Source organism: Acanthochromis polyacanthus, chromosome 10, assembly GCF_021347895.1.
Source record: "Acanthochromis polyacanthus isolate Apoly-LR-REF ecotype Palm Island chromosome 10, KAUST_Apoly_ChrSc, whole genome shotgun sequence".
NCBI lineage: Eukaryota > Metazoa > Chordata > Actinopteri > Pomacentridae > Acanthochromis > Acanthochromis polyacanthus.
The window spans coordinates 23,332,948-23,350,644 of record NC_067122.1 but is presented as its reverse complement, the minus strand read 5'-3'; the positions used below and the strand labels follow the sequence as shown (position 1 = coordinate 23,350,644).

Genomic DNA, 17,697 nt, shown 5'->3' with positions numbered 1-17,697 from the left:
TGTCTCATTTTTAGTCGTGTGTCTTGTTTATGTTTGTTTTGCATCTCATTTTTGTTGTTTTGGGTCTCATCTGTGCCTTTTTTGTCTCATTATTGTCATGTGTCTTGTTTGTCTCCTTTCTGTAGTTTGTGTCTTTGGGACATTTTTATGTGACTTTTTGTGACAGTTTTGTCTCCTCATAGTCATTTTGTGTCTTATTTGTGTCAAAGTTTTTGTTCATTTTCAGTCTCTCATTTTAAGCTCTGAAAAAGCATAACATTTTACAATTGTTGGCTTTGTTTTGGAAAAACACTACAGTCCAGTTAGAATCTGGCTGTATTTTTACAATAACTTATTACCATGAAAGTAAAGTCAGAGAACAACATCACTATTGCATGCGGCCTTGTTTGGATGCAAAGAGAAAGGAAGCCAACAATGTTCGTGGTATTTTTGGGAACAGCAGGAACTTGAGCGAGCTCTGTTGTTGCCGCAGCGTTTGTTTGTGCTCAGGAATTTGTGAGGCCTCATGGGACACACACACACACACACACACACACACACACACACACACACACACACACACACACACACACATACACACAGGGCGTGATGATGATGTACAGCCTCGATGTGTTGAGGAGCCTCCTCAGCACTACGCGATGCCAGCAGAGCGCAGTGACTCAGGCTGACACAGCGGGAGTGTAGGGCCAAAGACAACTACTATCCCTTCCCAGTGCAACACGATTCCTCCTCTGCCAGGAACAGTGCAGCTTTGCAGCTCCAGCAGCCCAGTCTCCAAAGACCGCCAAGCATTTGTTGTTAATAGTACTGTTGTTTAATGCGGTCTGTCTGCTGCTTGCGTCCCTGGATGTTGAACATTTGCAAGTCTGAGTTTATATTTCGTCTCTTTCTCATTCCCTTAAGACTCCAACAATCGTCTCATTGTTGCTACATAAGTCAAAAAAGCACATTAGGTTCCTGTAGAAAAATATGGGCAAAAATAATGATTCAATTAATAATAACGAAAGAGACTCAACATTTGAAATCATCGTCTCAGGTTGTGGAGATAAAACGTGCCGTAAATGAACATGAAGAGAGCAGCAACAATCCTTGTAGTGCAAGTTATAGAACCTGCAAGTTTCTGACATCTTGATAGGAATTCTTTTAATATAGTTTTAATATATCAGTGCTGCTCACTGGAGATTTTATTTTGACAGTAAGATCAATATCCACTGCAACTTTAGGCAATGTTTTCTATCTCTCGCTTTTACAGTTGTTGTGTCTCTAAAATTTCCGGGTCGAACCATCCAAGGCCGCGTAAAAAATGCATGACCACTGCTTTTGGATAGACTTAATGTTCCCTATTTAGCAGCTACGATGTTACTGTAGAGTGTTTCCATAATTCAAAGTTTCTTTTTTTATTTTTAAGCTAAAATGTAGGAATGAATAGTTAATGAAGCAAACAATGATAATGAATTTGTGTGAAATGCAACGATATACTCAGGAGGTGACAGAGCAGTGTTTGATGTTTGCTGCAGATGGATGTTATTGGAGGAGATCAGAAGGAAAATGTGCGTCATGTAGTCGGTTTCATGCTGCAAATGAAAACATCAGATAGACAAACCCATTAGGTTTTCTCCTCCAAATTCTTTCTTTTCTTTTCTCTTTTTTTCTCAAATGTGCTCTGCCGGCAGGTAAAACTGTATAATGGAAAATCTATTCATTATGCTCTCATGAAACAGGATTGTTTGTGTTGTTGGTGAATGACAGTTAAGACCGCAGCTAATGGGGGACTTGCAGGTGAGGTTTAACAGTCTTAAAAATATCATTAAAGGCGAAGTCATGTCAAATAGGATTAAGGGCTAATTGGCGTTTAAAAGGTGAGGTTCTCACTGATGTCAAGAGCATTTTCTCCTGCCAGTGAATACTGTGCACTGTAAGTGTTTTAACCTCAATTAGTTCTAAAATGGCAAAGCCAACATAATGTCATTTTTTTTTACAGAACACGCAATGTGACAAGTGCTGGAATATTTAGCTTTTAGGGGGGATTTTCCACAAGTTGCTTTTCTACATCATTATCATCAGCAGAGCGCCTGCTGTTTACAACATCAGTGTGACGTGCTTCCGTCTCCCACCGTCAGATGTATTGTATATTTTTAATAATGCTTCTTATTCAACTCCAAAACATTAAAACAAGCCCCAGTAGCCGGAAGTCTTGCCTCATTTACTCACACACAGGGTTCTCGTATGCCTCCATTTCATATTTTCCACCATGTTTCCACCATGAATTACCATCCTGTAGCAGAGAAACAGGACCAGTGAGGGGACAGGACAAACCAGGCAGCACTGCTGCTGTAGATTAAGCTCATTCTCGGCCTCACTCCTCTCCGTGTTGACAGCAGATGGCCTGCAGGGTAGCAAGTCAGCAGGGCACTCATTGCTATGCATAAAAACTACTGTCAACTGTCTGCAAAAGGGAGGGAATAATATGGAACACAGCGACTCGAACCAAGAAAGGCATTAATGAGCAGCAGAGCATCTTGGGACGGCTGTCGAAATGACGTGGCTGAATCTTAATCAATTCAAATGATGCTGTGCAGGCTTTTACATCTCTAATGTGTAGTTTTACCATTATTACAAGTTCTCATAAATATATTAGGCTCCTGCAGGAGGCTTAGCCCGTTTGATACTTGTTTCTATATTTGGTAGATTTTAATGCTCATGCAAAGCAGGGAGGGAGTTCCGATTGTGCAGCACGTCTCTGCAAAACAGCGACAACACCATGTGTCTCACATTCAGACGAGCCATGTCATATTTTCCACCGAGAAAAGTAGCGGGCCAAGCACTTGGCTCACGGACCGGACAATTGGGCCATCTGCTGCGCCGTCCCACAAATTCCGTCGTTAATGTGATGCTTGCTAATCAAGCCATCTAATGTTTCCAGTTACCGCTGCTCATCTCCACATGTTGGCTTCACACAGCACCACTGGCTCCGCTGCCATAGATCCTCTTATATAGCAATAGTCATGTCTAGGGGTTGATCAGGGTAACTGCAAAAATGAGCCCCTGGAAACGCACCTACCGCATGGAGACACAATCAGGTGAAGGATTTTAAAAGCAAGCCGAGTGACCAAACTGAAAGACTGGAAGCGTTTCTGTGTTCGTGTGGCAGAGAGGCTGTGAAAGCTTTCACACCAAATCTATGGAAATACAGGATTTTAAATCAGCGAGGGAGAGAGAGAGAGAGACAGGATAGAACAGGAGTGCACTGTATGCTGAGAAAAAGAGGGTACAGAATTAAGAGATTAAAGTAGCTGCAGGATTAGGCTCCAGGTTTTAATGATGGAAATGGAAAAGCTGTGAACAGAGACTGACACGTTCTCTCTGGCCCTCCTCTCCTCTCCTCTCCACAGCATGTGTCTCCTGCTGATTGTGTGGACGCCCTCCGGGGAGCCCGGCTCTGCTCTCCATTAAATAACATACATTTGTTTAAAGAACATTTATGTGCAAAGGGCATGTTTCCTAAAGCAACACAGGAAGCTAATAATAACATGGACTGGATTTCCCTTTTTTCCCCCATGCATTTGCACATGCACACATTCAGGGCAATACACACGTTTGCACTCACATGCAGAGCTCAGGATTAAAGCAATAATTTAGTTAAAACACTTCACGTTGCACAATTTACAGTAATCAGACTTCTAAGTGTTTTGCTTAATGCGGTTAACGTCTAGAAGGATGTGTAATCACCTTAATGCCGTAAAATAAGCGACAGAAAATGGAGGGTGCAGTTGGTGATATTTTTTTTAAGCAATTATGAGTCACTGCATGACCTTTAGAAAGCACGCACTCATTTAAATCAATCTGAGCATCTGCTGAAACTGACAGAGAGGTTTGTTTGTCAAGTGTGTGAATCAGACTATGATTTAAGCCAAATAAAGTGTTTTCAGCTATCGTAAAATGATTAGAGTGCAAGTAGGGGCGAGTTGCCTCTTAGGATAATTGCAATAAAGCAGTTGATTAGGGTCACTGCAGACCGATGATAATGAGAAAACTGCAGGATTAAACATTTTTTAACCAGTATGAACTCGCACGTGTGTCACGCAGCTCTGTGCTGCCATCTCAATAATTAGGCCTCCCTTCTCTTATCGACCCTAAAGCCACATTTTATTTATGTACTGCTTGCACAGAAAAAAGTTTATCTTTAAGTGTGAAACTCTTCCTGACTGCCAAAACGCTGAAACGTCCCGCTATCCTCGCTGCAGCACGATTTTAAAAGGATCACTTTCAGCTGTGCTTTAATTGTCAGGAGAGCTGACTGCACTGAAGATAACTCATGCCCCAGAGAAATGAGATGCTAATGTATTGCTGGCCATTTGAAATAAATCTGCAAGGTGCTCTTTCATGCAAATGCAAGCCGCCCCATGTGTCAGCGAAAAAAAAAAAAACTGATACATTTGAGGAATGAACATGTAAGACCGTGTCACGTCCAGGTTGTTTGTGTCAGGTTTGCTCTCATACGGACATCACCTGAAAACAGATGGGAATACCCTTGACAGACCTCAGAAAACCTGATGCAGCTCTCCATTTAGATTACTCATTATGCTATGTCCAAAAGTTAATGCTTGAGTTTAATCAGATGCAATTTTAATGGGGGAACATTTGGACACTGGAAAGGATTCAAAGTCTTGGCTTCGCTGTTTTCATCCTTCTGTGCACCGGCTGCCAATCCTGTAAAAATTTCAGGACGTGATTTTAAAAGACAGGCCTCATGTTACACCTCTGTGATAATCACCATAGCTTCAATTCGCAGGTTTGATCTCTCATGCTGGAATATTCTGTCAAAGAATGTTTCTCTGTCAGTCCTGGTCCCACTAGACTGATTTACCTCTTCATCTCAAAGGAAGAGTATTCCCTTTGTTGAAGGGCTGAGCCTTCAGAGATCAAATCCTCATAGTGCATCTATAATAAGTCAAAGGGGCAGCCAGCTTCAGGGGGGTATACAAAAGAAAAAAGGACAAAGGTAAAAAAAGAATTGAGAAGTGTAAAAAAGAACAGCCTCTTATATAAAAGACCGAATGCAAATCAAGGAGTTTGGCTTTGGACGGCTGTTTCGTCTATCAGGACTCAAACACAGCAGATTGTGCAGCTTCTGCGACAGTAAATAGGAATTTTAAATCTGAAAGACTCCTTGTTTCAATCCTCTGCATGCATCCTGACTCACGCGGGCTCTGATGACACTCCTGTGAGCCCGGGAGCTCGGCCAGCATGCTGTCTCTGTCCGAGCCAACGCTGAAAGATGAGAATAAGGAGCTGATGAGGCAACACTCTCTAATGAGTTTCAAAGCAGAGTCCTTGCTATGGATTTCTCAGCAATCTACAGCCAATTGGAAAAAGCCTGACCGTTGATGTCGGTGTGAAATGTTGTGGTTGAGACGGACTGGACGACATAAATCGTAGCTGGTAACATGAGTCGCTTGCTGTTTAGAGACTGTCTGTGACAAACCCTAATCTGTTGCTAATCCCCTACTCAGAGCAAGAGGATATCGCTATTGCCCCTTAGCGGATACCGCTGTGCCCGATAAAATTCTATTTGTCCAATGTTTACCGATGTTTTACTTTCCTCTCAGCCAGCACTTGAGGATAAATGCCTTGACCTCAATATCAACCCAGGTCGACCCAGAGCTGCACAGCATCGAGAGGCACAGAGCTGGTAGGAGCTCCAGGATAAGACATCATTAGAACTCTTAACCAGAGATCCTGCAGACGGCTGGTGGGCTCATTAGGGAAATAGCGACAGGTTGTCCTTTGATTCTGCTCTGGTTAAACGAGGTACACGAAGAAAACAAATTGATCAAAAATGAAAAATAAAATTACACATCAAAACATCCTCTAAGCCGCATTCAATAAAGTCTATTGTGAGTCTAATGGAGGCTCTGTGTAATATCTGCTGCTCACCAGAAGCCGAATACAAAGCAGAAATTGCTGGTGGATGTTTTTGTAAGTCCCGACCAAACATCAATTTGATGTTTGTCTCCTGCTTCAGTGATTATTTGTAGAGGGAACAAGATGCTGGTGGACACAACATTATGCAAAACAAAAGTGGTTCGTGTAACTGGTTGAAACTGGAGAGAAAGTAATTAGGAAAGAGTCACTACGGTGAGCAACTTTTGAGAATAAAGGAGGAACAATGTTTTCGCGGCTGAACATCCAAATTTACACAGCTCGAACACATACAGTGGTATGCATAAATTTGGGCACCCCGACAGAAAAATTACATCAATATTTAGTAGATCCTCCTTTTGCAGAAACAACACCCTCTAAACACTTCCTATAGCTTCCAGTGAGGGTCTGGATTCTGGTTGAAGGTATTTTTGACCGTTCTTCTTTACAAAACATCTCCAGTTCAGTCAGGTTTGATGGTTTCCGAGCATGGACAGCCCACTTTAAATCACACCACAGATTTTCAATAATATTCAGGTCTGGGGACTGAGATGGTCATTCCAGAACGTTGTACTTGTTCCTCTGCATGAATGCCTTAGTAGAATTTGAGCAGTGTTTAGGGTCGTTGTCTTGTTGAAGTATCCAGCCCCGGCGCAACTTCAACTTTGTCACTGATTCTTGAACACTGTTGGCAAGAATCTTCTGATACTGACTGGAATCCATGAGACCTTCAACTTTAACAAGATTGCCAGTACCTGCACTGGGCACACAGCCCCACAGCATGATGGAACCACCACCAAATTTTACTGTGGGTAGCAAGTGTTTGTCTTGGGATGCTGTGTTCTTCATCCGCCATTCATACCGCCCCTTGTTATGTCCAAACAACTCAATTTTAGGTTCATCAGTCCACAGCACCTTATTCCAAAATGAAGCTGGCTTGTCCAAATGTGCTTTAGCATACCTCAAGTGACTCTGTTTGTGGCATGTGTGCAGAAAAGGCTTCTTCAGCATCACTCTCCCATACAACATCCCCTTGTGCAAAGTGCGCTGAATAGTTGAACGTTGCACAGTGACACCGTCTGCAGCAAGATCATGTTGTAGGTCTTTGGAGCTGGTCTGTGAGTTGAGTTTGACTGTTCTCACCATCCTTTGCCTCTGCTTATCTGAGATTTTTCTTGGCCTGCCACTCCGGGCCTTAACTAGAACTGTGCCTGTGGTCTTCCATTTCCTCACTACGTTCCTCACACTTAAAACATCTGAAATCTCTGAGCTAGCTTTTTGTATCCTTCCCCTAAACCATGATGTTGAACAATCTTTGCTTTCAGGTCATTTGACTGTTGTTTTGAGGCTCCCACTCTTCAGAGAAGATGCAAAGAGGACAACAGCTTGCAATTGGCCACCTTAAATAACCTTTCTCATGATTGGCTTCACCTGTGTGTGTAGGCCAAGGGTCAGTGAGCTTACCAAACAAATTTTGTGTTCCAATAATTAGTGCTAAAGGCATTCAAATCAATAAAACAACAAGGGTGCCCAAATTTATGCACCTGCCTACTTTTGTTTAAATAATTATTGCACACTTTCTGTAAATCCTATAAACTTCATTTCACTTCTCATATATCACTGTGTTCATCTGCTATATGATATATTTAACTGTAATTGCTGATCCGAACAAACAGTGAAAGGAAAATCTTGAAAATTATCAGGGGTGCCCAAACTTTTGCATACCACTGTAAAATGTATTATTAATTAACATGTTACTGAGTGTTTTCAGTGGTAGCAATTTGAAATGTAGCACTTCATTATCACTCCAATTAAGTCTACTCAACAATTTGGAGGGTCAGATTATTTAAAGCTTTTAATGTAATGCAGCGTTGACGCCAGAGTTGGTCTGTGGGTGCCCTGACAGCCTGCTGCTCCATGTGCTACCTTTGCACAGGGGATGGAAATGTGGGAGGGTGACTCACCCAGGCAGAAAAAGAGAAACAGGCAACTCAAAGCAGCTCAGAAGTTGCCTTGCATCTTGTGTTTTTTCCTCTGGCTTGCTGAGGTTATGCACTGTGAGGGTACAGTTGCATTTCTCACGGTTTTGCTCACAGTTGGAGGTTATGTGAATGCTGCAGCTTCATAGCAATTACCGGAAGTCAAAGCTAGCTGTTTTTAATAAACAGATGACATTTTTGAAGTAACTTGCCAAGTGCTGCTACAGTATCTTTCATTTTAGTCTGGAAAAAGTGGTTGTGTTTTTAGTCTTGATTGAGCATACAGTAATATTGCTTGTGGCTGGCAGGAAATCTATGTAGACATGGCATAAAGCAGCTACCTTTAAGTCCCTTTATTTTTGTGGCACATATTCTTGCAGAGCCATCTCTTGCCAATTAGATATGAAGATCAGTTCCACTGTCATGCACAAATGTTCAGTTGCCAGCAGCCAAGAAAGCAGTAGAGTTGACAGAGTTTTGCAAAAAGACTGGAAGCAAGAGGGAACACTGAGTCTGACTCTCTATGGTTCAAAACTACACTTACAAGCCCCTTTAAGACTCACTTTAAGGGCTTGAATCTCCTTTGTTTAATGTTCACACAGACTGAAATGTAAAAATTACACGGAGTTTTTTGAGGGACTTACATGCTAAATTACTACGCCTGGCTGCTCTTTGCTCAGAAACAATTATAAACTGCAACAGATTTCACATTTTTGTTTGCATGGATTTTAAAAATGAGATTTAAAAGCTGGCAGGAGGCAGGTTTTAAACTTTGGCAAGCCGTTTTCTTTTGTGCTACCCCAGCTGGCAGGGAAAGTTCCCACAACACTGGATAACTTTACCTGCAAGTTCTAATCTTTTTTCAAAGAACATATTTAAATCAAATGCTCAAAGAACATTTTGAGAAAATGTCAGAATGTTATCACAAAAAAAAAAAAACTTTCTTGGAACTAAAAGAAAACATCCCCCTGAAAACATTAATAGAACTTTACAGAACTTTCTTAAACTATTTTTGGACAACATAGCTCCAACTGGGTGCAATTTGCGTGTATTTGTACAATAAATTGACCTATTATGAAGTATAATTTGATTATTTTGTGGAAGTATTCAGATCTTTTCCTGTGAAAATACTCCACTGCAGTCCTGTATTAAAACCCTTCTTTAGTAAAAGTATGTAAGTGTTTGTGCATTTTATGCAATTAAATGTTCTGTCAGTGTTTAACTAGCAGGTATGATGTTTTTGCATAAATTTTGCAGCTGTATTCGTGTGTATGTTTATTTTACTGCTGTAACTGTTTAGATTTTTGCTCATTTTAACAACTATACATACTGTTGGGCAGTTTAATCTACAGCATTACATTGTATTCTGTAAGCTCATCATGTTTGTAGCCATGCTGTCCATGTAAGAACCGTGCATCTCCAAAATTTTTAATGAGCTCAGAAAAACAGCCCTGCTTTCAGCTTTGTGACAATGCATTTACAGCTAATCCACGAGGGTTATTAAATAGTTTATTTAGCTTAAGGAATAGAAGACTGTTCTCAACCCACAGAGGAACACTTAATCCAGCAATTAATCACAAACAGTCACATTCAGATTGAACACATTTTTAGATACGTGGCTTCGACTGGACAGGGAGGGGATGAAAAATACTAATCTGAAAAATGCAACTAGTAACTACAGCTGTCAGACAAACATCCATCCATCCATCATCTATACACCTCTAAACCGTCATTAGGGTCGCAGGGTGCTGGAGTCTATCCCAGCTGACTTAGGGTGAAGGCAAGGAACACCCTGGAAAGGTCACAGGTCCACATATAGAGACAAACAATCACACCTATGGACAATTTAAAATCAGCAACTGACAGTTTTTGGTCTGTGGGAGGAATCCTGAATACCTGAAGAAAACCCACACATGCCCAGGGAGAGCATACAAACTCAACGCAGAAAGATCCCAGACCCGGGCCAGGACTCGAACCAGGGATATTGCAGCTGTAATTCAACAGTGCTAACCACCGATCCACTGTGCAGCTCCAACAGTAGTAAATAATAGTAAAGTATCTCATATTTGTACTTAAGTACCTTAAATACATGAGTAAATGTACTTAGGCTGTGTTGCACCATTGGTGGTGTCTAAGTATACGTGGTCATTTTGCAGAAATATTGCAGCTGTATTCACGTCTATGTTCATTTCACTGCTCAGGGTTAAGCTCATTCGAACTACTACTGAGAAGTTTAATCTCTCGCGAGGCATTGTGGTCTATAAGCTCATCATGTGTGTAGCTATGCTGTCCATTTTAGGATAGTGAAGTATGGATCGTACTTCTCTTGTAACTTGATGCGTTTTCAGCATATTAGGCATGTTGAAAGGAAACTTTTCACTGGATATTCCTGCCTGGTCATTGATTGAATCCTTAAAACCCTTTTCTGTGTATTAAAGTCACATATTTAGATGCGTATTAAATTAAAACAACTGATTTCTTCCTTATAGTGCCTGAGACGTAACTCTATACCGCCACTTTCTCTAGAATGTGCAGATCTATAACAGTCCTGCCTCTATCTACATCCACCACGCTCCAGTCGCTGCAGCTTGAGCACACCAGCTCACCTTCGACTCCAAAACCTCAAAATGACAACGCACAGTGACAAAATGTAACATTGGAGTCATTCTGTCATACATGTTTGAACTGGAAACTGATTTTAAAGAAGAGCAATTCCTCTGATTTGTTGCATACTGGAATCTGTTTTTGAGGATTTGCTCAGTCATGATACTAGAGGCTTATTTGACTTAAGATGTGTCTTTTAGCACATAAAACAACACCATAATTTTGAGCAAGATGGTGTTATTTGATTTAAATATTACTCTAGTCATTTGTGTTGGATAGTTTGATCCATTTTGAGTTTGTTTAGCATTATTCTTTTAGTCGTTAAGTATACCAGTTGTACTGTTTTGTGCTTTTTGTTGTTAGTTTTGGCGTAGGTGTTTTATGTTTCCCTTGTTGTGTAACTGGTCTGATCAGCCAGTATATATGTCCCCTTTTGCTTAGTGGTTTACGGGCCTGTTAAGAGTTTGTTTGATCAGTGTAGTTAGTTTGTACTGTTATTTTGTTACTTATAGCCTGGGTTACGATCTATTCTTTTCACTTCTTTCATGGGTCTGAATTTAATACAGATTTTTGTGACTGTCATTTTTTTGGGGGGTGATATAAAAACCCTGTTGTTGAATTCACCTGCGAGTCCTCATGCTTTGCAGCTCAGTCCATCACAGGTCTTAAAACAATACATTTGGTGTCAGAAAGTTGTCTCACAATAAATATGTGAAGTATGTAAAATTACGCTTTGATACATATTTTCCCTCTTGATTATGACTCGTATGCAATCATTCTGAGCCTCTCTTACAATGCTTAAACATTTCCAGACCAGCAAAGCAGTCCTATTCCCATTTAGGCTAAGTTAACCACCTAACTCCTCTCAGTTTGAAGGGTTAGGATTAGAGCAAAATCTCAATATTTCTTCAAAGGAATGAGTAATGTGATGTTGAGAATTAGCTAAACAGCTCAAATGTTATCATGACTTATGACATTTATCCTATGCTGAAGACTAGAACAAGCTACACGCACACACCTGGTAATTCATTAGTGGAGCTGGGTGAACGTTTTATGCAGCATGGATAGAGGAACAAATGGTAACGTGCATTGGTTCATGTAGTAATTATTGTCATTGTTATTCCACATTCTGGCCGCCTGTAGTTACCCGCTCCGCTTCCTGGTGCACTGCATTCTCTTTATGAATTCTTTCCATTGCACGCTTGAAGATAATGCAACCACAAAACGAGCCAAACTGCAGAGCTTCAGAATCGGAGGCAGAGAGGAGTGGAAAGGCTTTGAAGTCGAATGGTTAATATTGATGAGGTGAGATAGTTTAGATGATTAGCACCGGAGATTTCACTTCGTTCTTTTATTTTTGCATCATTACGGTCGAACGTCTAAAGATTCACACTTTGCTTACATTTTCCACTTGCTTGATCAGCAGACACGGTACAGAGAGAAGGGCAGAAATCTCTAATTAATGACATTATATATATTGTCCCTTTGACTGAGCAAGAAGAAAATATTTTTTAATGTTCCAAAGTTGTGGAACAAAGAAGTGTGACTAATATCCTCTACAGGGAAGCTGTGTTCTATGATGGGAAAAGACATTGTGTTTGAAGGTGTACGTGTGATTGCTAGATTAGCTCAGCCTGATCACTAATCAAACAACTCATTTCTGTTGACAGGCAAAAGAAGCTGCTACATCAGAGGTTTAAGTAAACTCGCTGACACTGTTCACACAGCATGAATCAGAGCAATGTGAGTATAAAGCCTGAGTCCACTGTTCACAGCGTGCTCTCATCATTGTTTCAAAATCCTTGTCAAGTTTGTTCACCATGGTGCCACAGCAAAGCAGCTAAGCTCCCTACGCATTGTACTTCTTGAGCAAGTCACTTTGCCAGTGCCTCTTACGATCTGGAAACACTCTGGGCAAGCGGATCTTTTTGAAGTCGTCGATGCATTTCTTCAGATCCTCCTCCAGCATCTTCCTCTCCTCCTCCTCCTCGTCCACCCCGGGCGGAGGGCCGCCGTTCTCCCTGACGGAGGGCCGCGGCAGCGTCTTCAGGTTGAGGGTGGTGGGACGCAGGGGGCTCTCGGCGGGGGGCGGCGTCGGACTGGAGGTGGAGGACGGTTTGGACGACGGCAGAAGTGGAGGAAGGACCGGAGGTGAGGGAAGCGGAAGGTCTGAGGCGTCTGCTGCGGGAGGAGGAGGTGGGGGTGGTGTCAGAGGAGGAGGAGAGTCCAGAGCTGAGGTTTTTTGTAGCTCCAGCATTGAGCTGCAGCCGGTTTCTGGAAGACTTCGAGTTCTGCCAGTGCTGCTGGATTCCACTGTGGCTGAATTAGTGCGAACAGCAGCAGGTTTAGACGTCACTGTGTCGATAAGAGCTGGGAGGTCAGAGGTCACTGCCTTGGAATTAGCTGATGAACTACCTGCAGAAGAAAAAATTACGTGTATGAGTACAATTTGAAACATTTGTGCTGCATTCAAATAACTCAACAGCTTGTTAGCCTTCCTTCTGAGAGGTAGATGAGAATAAATATTGATACTACACATTAAACATGAAGACAGATCCGGCTTAGCTCAAGAAAAAGACTGTAAGGAAGGAAAACAGAAAGCCTGGCTCTGCCCAGAGTTCACAACAGAACTATGTCTTGACCAAAGCAGGCAGGAAGGGTGAATTCCTGGAGTTTTTTCATCACTGTGAGGAGCGAGTGGAGACACTAAAGAGAAGTATTTGCAGTGTCAGTATTTTAACTCGTATACAGATCAAATAAGATACTGTACAGCAGTCCTAAACACTTATTTTTCTTACATGTAATACTACTACTAATATTACTAGGAACTGGATGAGTGAAGCATCTATCTATCTATCTATCTATCTATCTATCTATCTATCTATCTATCTATCTATCTATCTATCTATCTATCTATCTATCTATCTATCTATCTATCTATCTATCTATCTATCTATCTATCTATCTGTCTGTCTGTCTGTCTGTCTGTCTATAAAACGTGTTGACCTGCAAACTTTAACAGTGCACATTTTTCAGCTGCTGTTTTCTCCAGCAACATATCCTAGGCACGAGCAGCATCAATTTTCTCATTTCGAATTCAGCAAGAACCCCACATTGCAAAGATGTCAAACAGTTCCCATAAAAATTAAAAGCGTAAGAGCAAGCAGCAGATTTATATTCAGGTGTCTGGTCTGTTTGAATAGAGGTCTCAGCTACCAGGGGAGCTTTAGCACAGAAATTTGATTACATTTCACTTTATTTATATGTTTTGTTGTTAGCCTTATCAGAGTGTGTCAGTCGTGTGCCGTTGGCACAGAAACAAGAACCTCAGCCTTCAGCTGTACAGTTTTTTTGTGTCAGAGAGTACAAAAGTAAACACATGCTGGCACAAGAGCATCTGGAGAAGCATTAGGGAGGCAGAGAAATTAGCAGAGAAAGGAGCTCAGCATGAGAGGAAAAGAAAGAGAGAAGAGGAGAGTGGAGGACAGTTTCATTTAATTTTCGAATTCCCCTTTACCTTTGCTTGCACGCATATTATCTGACAAAGAATACAGTGTCTGAACAGATGCCGTGAAACCTCCTGACCGGAGCTTGACAACCCATTTTTCACAGCATGTTGATTTTTCATCTCATCTCGGTGCAAGAACAGAGGAGGTTGCTGCTGTGTGACTTCTCAGCATAGCTGGAGTGGCATGTGCACATTCTGTACCTGATTGTATTTGAAAGCCCATATACACTTTTGAATTGCCTCCACTCTCTTCATAAATTATCTTTTTCTTTCAAAAGCCAGTGAGTAAGTGACCAGCTTCTATTGTTCTGCTGATTTTCATTGTCTGATACTTCACAAACTCAGATTGGCTCAGCAAGTCACAGCAAACTTTCCTTAAGTCCATCCTAAAGTGGATACATTTCTGAATACATCCTTTATTCTTTTTTGGCCTTCCCTTTTGTACTAATCCTGGGCGCACACACACAGACACACACTTTTTTTGCCCATTTTGTGATGTGGGTGGATTGGGAAAACAAAGCCAATCCACAGTCTCACTGTTGACGATGATCACTACGTATCCTCACACTCTTTTTGTCATTCTTTAGGAGAATCTTGACTTGCTCTTCTCTCTATGCCTGCTCTGTCATCTGTAAAATAAACAGTGTTTCAAACAGCTGCAAATACCTAGAAGAAGAGATCGTAATCTTTGCTGTTGTTGTTCTGTTGCTTCAGTCTGGATGCTCAGTGGATCAACGCTTTCCAGTTATCCACATGACTTTGGCCTGAGACCAAGTTAAACGGCTATGACAGTCCTGCATGCATAGTTTTCATGCACGGCGTCATCACACAGAGTCACAGTCACACAACATTAAATCACACACCCCTCTGTGAAGCAGTCACATACAGTGCATGCTGCTGCAGTTTATGAAAAGCAGCTAATCTCGCTCACCAGCTCTCATGCGTGCTTATGCAGAGACGTGCAGGTAAAAAGCGCCGCACGCACACACACACACACACACACACACACTATGGAAGCACATGCACACATGTGCGCTGGCATAGAAAGATTCACAGGGGCCTGCACTCCTTCCTTCAGCATGGCTCATCATTACAGTAACGTGACTTATATAACTGGAAAAGCTGCTTGTGTCAAATGGAGGCGGCACAGAATATTCTCCCACTGCCTTGGCTTTCTGAATACCTGAATGTGCGTAAGTGTGTGACAGAAAGTGCACAAGCCAGGAAGAGTGTCGCCTCTGTGTGCTTGAGCATGCATGCATAAGAATGTGTGTATACGTGGAGGTGTGTGTGTGTGTGTGTGTGTGTGTGTGTGTGTGTGTGTTCTTGTACTTGCTACATGGTGAGTACCATTTTCTGCATTTAACTATCAAAGTGAGGACATTTTTACAAAGTGAGGACATTTTGGCCGGTCCTCACTTTGAAACAGCCATGTTTGAGGGTGAAGACTTGTTTTTAGAGAACAGGTATGAATTGAGGTTTGGTTAGGGTTAGGGTAAGGATTAGGGTTAGGCAATCAGTTGTGATAGTTAAGGTTAGGGTAAGGCTCTAGGAAATGCATTATGCCTATGGATGTCCTCACTAAGATAGAAGTACAAACATGTTCGTGTGTGTGTGTGTGTGTGTGTGTGTGTGTGTGTGTGTGTGTGTGTGTGTGTGTGTGTGTGTGTGTGTGTGTGTGTGTGTGTGTTGCTGTTATTCTGGGCATATACTGGCATTTGAAAGAAGGACAGATAAAGACAGAAAGGAAAAAAAGGGATGTAGGGGAAGGAGGGGTTGCCAGAAACATGCTCTCCACTGTGTGTGTTTGGTGCATTCAGTGTCTCTCATAATGAATACATGTGTTTAAGGACTGCCTGAACGTGGGAGTATGGGGGCTTAGCAGTGTCAGAGGAATAATCCACTGGGGGATGGGCTCCATGCTTTCCTCCACCACTAAGCCTTATGGAGGAGAAGAGCGAAAGAGTGCACTCAGCCCTCTCCCCCGGGCCACTTCTCCGGGGATATATGCAAAAGCTAAAGCATTTTCTCACACATCATCTCCCCTCTCTTTCTGCCGCTCCCATCTGTTCAGTGTGACACATCTCTCCGTTGCCATCATTATTGCTATTAGCAACTCTAATGTGTCACTGTTGCCAGGGTTTAGCACCTCTCTTTGACAAAATGTCTCCTTCACGGCTTGTAGTACTGCTCTCACCTGATTCTTCATGTATTTCCTCAAATCATCTCACACAGACTAAATAAAAACCCAGACAAGGTATAGAAATAGACACTTTGCTACTTTTGAGGAAAGTCAATATGTAAGAGAAATTAAAATTATTTTTTGCTAAGGAATACTCGTGTAAATCATTGGTTAGTATTTATTTTTGAGTTTGTAATGGCACCACTTACAGAAGTGGTTTAGGGCTCAGCTGATGATTTTGGTGTTGGTAAACTGATTTATTCACTTGATATTTTACAGCCATCACAACACTGGACAAGTGGAAGAGAGACAGCTAACACTAGCTAGGACCAATCCACTGAAAGAAAGTGCATGAGAGATCTGCAGGTGTTATTATAACACGGCAAGCAATAAGTAAAACCTTGATCATTTACCCTTTCAGACAAACACACAGATAGCTGTGGAGAGCAGTGGACACCATGGATACATAGTTGTTGTTATTATACAACTTTCGAATCCATTTAGGGTCCATGTGGAGGTTCACATTCTTTAAATGAGCAATACCTTTTCTGTCTCTTACTGCCTTTGTAACCTAACCAAACAGACATACTCTTTCGTCTGAATTTGGACAGTTGGGAGTAAAAACAGGGGTGGTGGGGCGGAGAGACGGGGAGTGTCGAATGCAGCAAATCCATGCCACTAGTTGGAATCTGGTCCAGGCCACTGTGGTGGGGACTTCTGGTATTGGTGCTGGAGTTGACCTCTCAGCTAAGTGAGCTAATGGCACCTCTTTGATTTGACACAGACTACACAGACTCTTGTGGATTTAGGTAAATAACAGACTTTATGTCATGAGGACCCTCATGTATTTGCAGATGTGGAAAGTATCAGGCCTTGACCATGCTCCCTTGTGGATGCAGGCAGCTGTGGACACCACGTACACATAGTTGTTGTTGTACTACTTTTAGTCCATTGGCTGGGCACCATTCCATACATGCATAGTAGTTTGGTGTCTGTGTATTCCATACATGCACATTTTTACCAAGTATGCCCCAGGAGCATAGTGGTCACACTAAGTCAACACACTGACTAACATTTTGGAATGTGGACGTCCATGTAGAGGTTCCCACTGATAACAATATTTTAGGAAACATGGATCCCAGCTAAACCTTATATACTTGTGGATACAAAAAGTGCATCACTGGCATAACATTGGCTTTACATTACTTTTTATTTGGCTTGAAATCTGCGCAGATTACTCCATTCCATTGGATGCATGCAGAGTAGATCAGCATCCATGTAATTCACACATCTGCACAACTGCCCCTTAGCATAGTTATGTAGACATCTGCACAGGACTCTCCTGTACTTTGCATTACTTAGAATCTAGCAGACCTACCATACTCGTGAAAACAAAAAATTTGTGTCAGCATGACTAGTGTATACATGCTCGGCATCTGCAGAATACGTGGGTACCTATACTGTGCATGTATGGAACACAGTCTTTTCACCAGACTCCAAGC

General features: G+C 41.8%; 1 protein-coding gene across 1 annotated transcript; it reads right to left on the bottom strand.

Moving 5' to 3' along the window:
• Window positions 1–11,819: 11,819 nt before the first annotated feature.
• LOC110949876 (arp2/3 complex-activating protein rickA-like) lies at window positions 11,820–12,914 on the bottom strand. The gene has a single exon (XM_022192175.2). The coding sequence runs from the start codon at window positions 12,760–12,762 to the stop codon at window positions 12,355–12,357; it is 408 nt and encodes a 135-aa protein (XP_022047867.2). The 5' UTR covers window positions 12,763–12,914; the 3' UTR covers window positions 11,820–12,354.
• Between the last annotated feature and the right edge of the window lie 4,783 nt (window positions 12,915–17,697).

Bases quoted from the DNA above. Each gene is read 5' to 3' on its own strand.
- LOC110949876 (XM_022192175.2), bottom strand. From the start codon at position 12,762: ATGCTGGAGCTACAAAAAACCTCAGCTCTGGACTCTCCTCCTCCTCTG.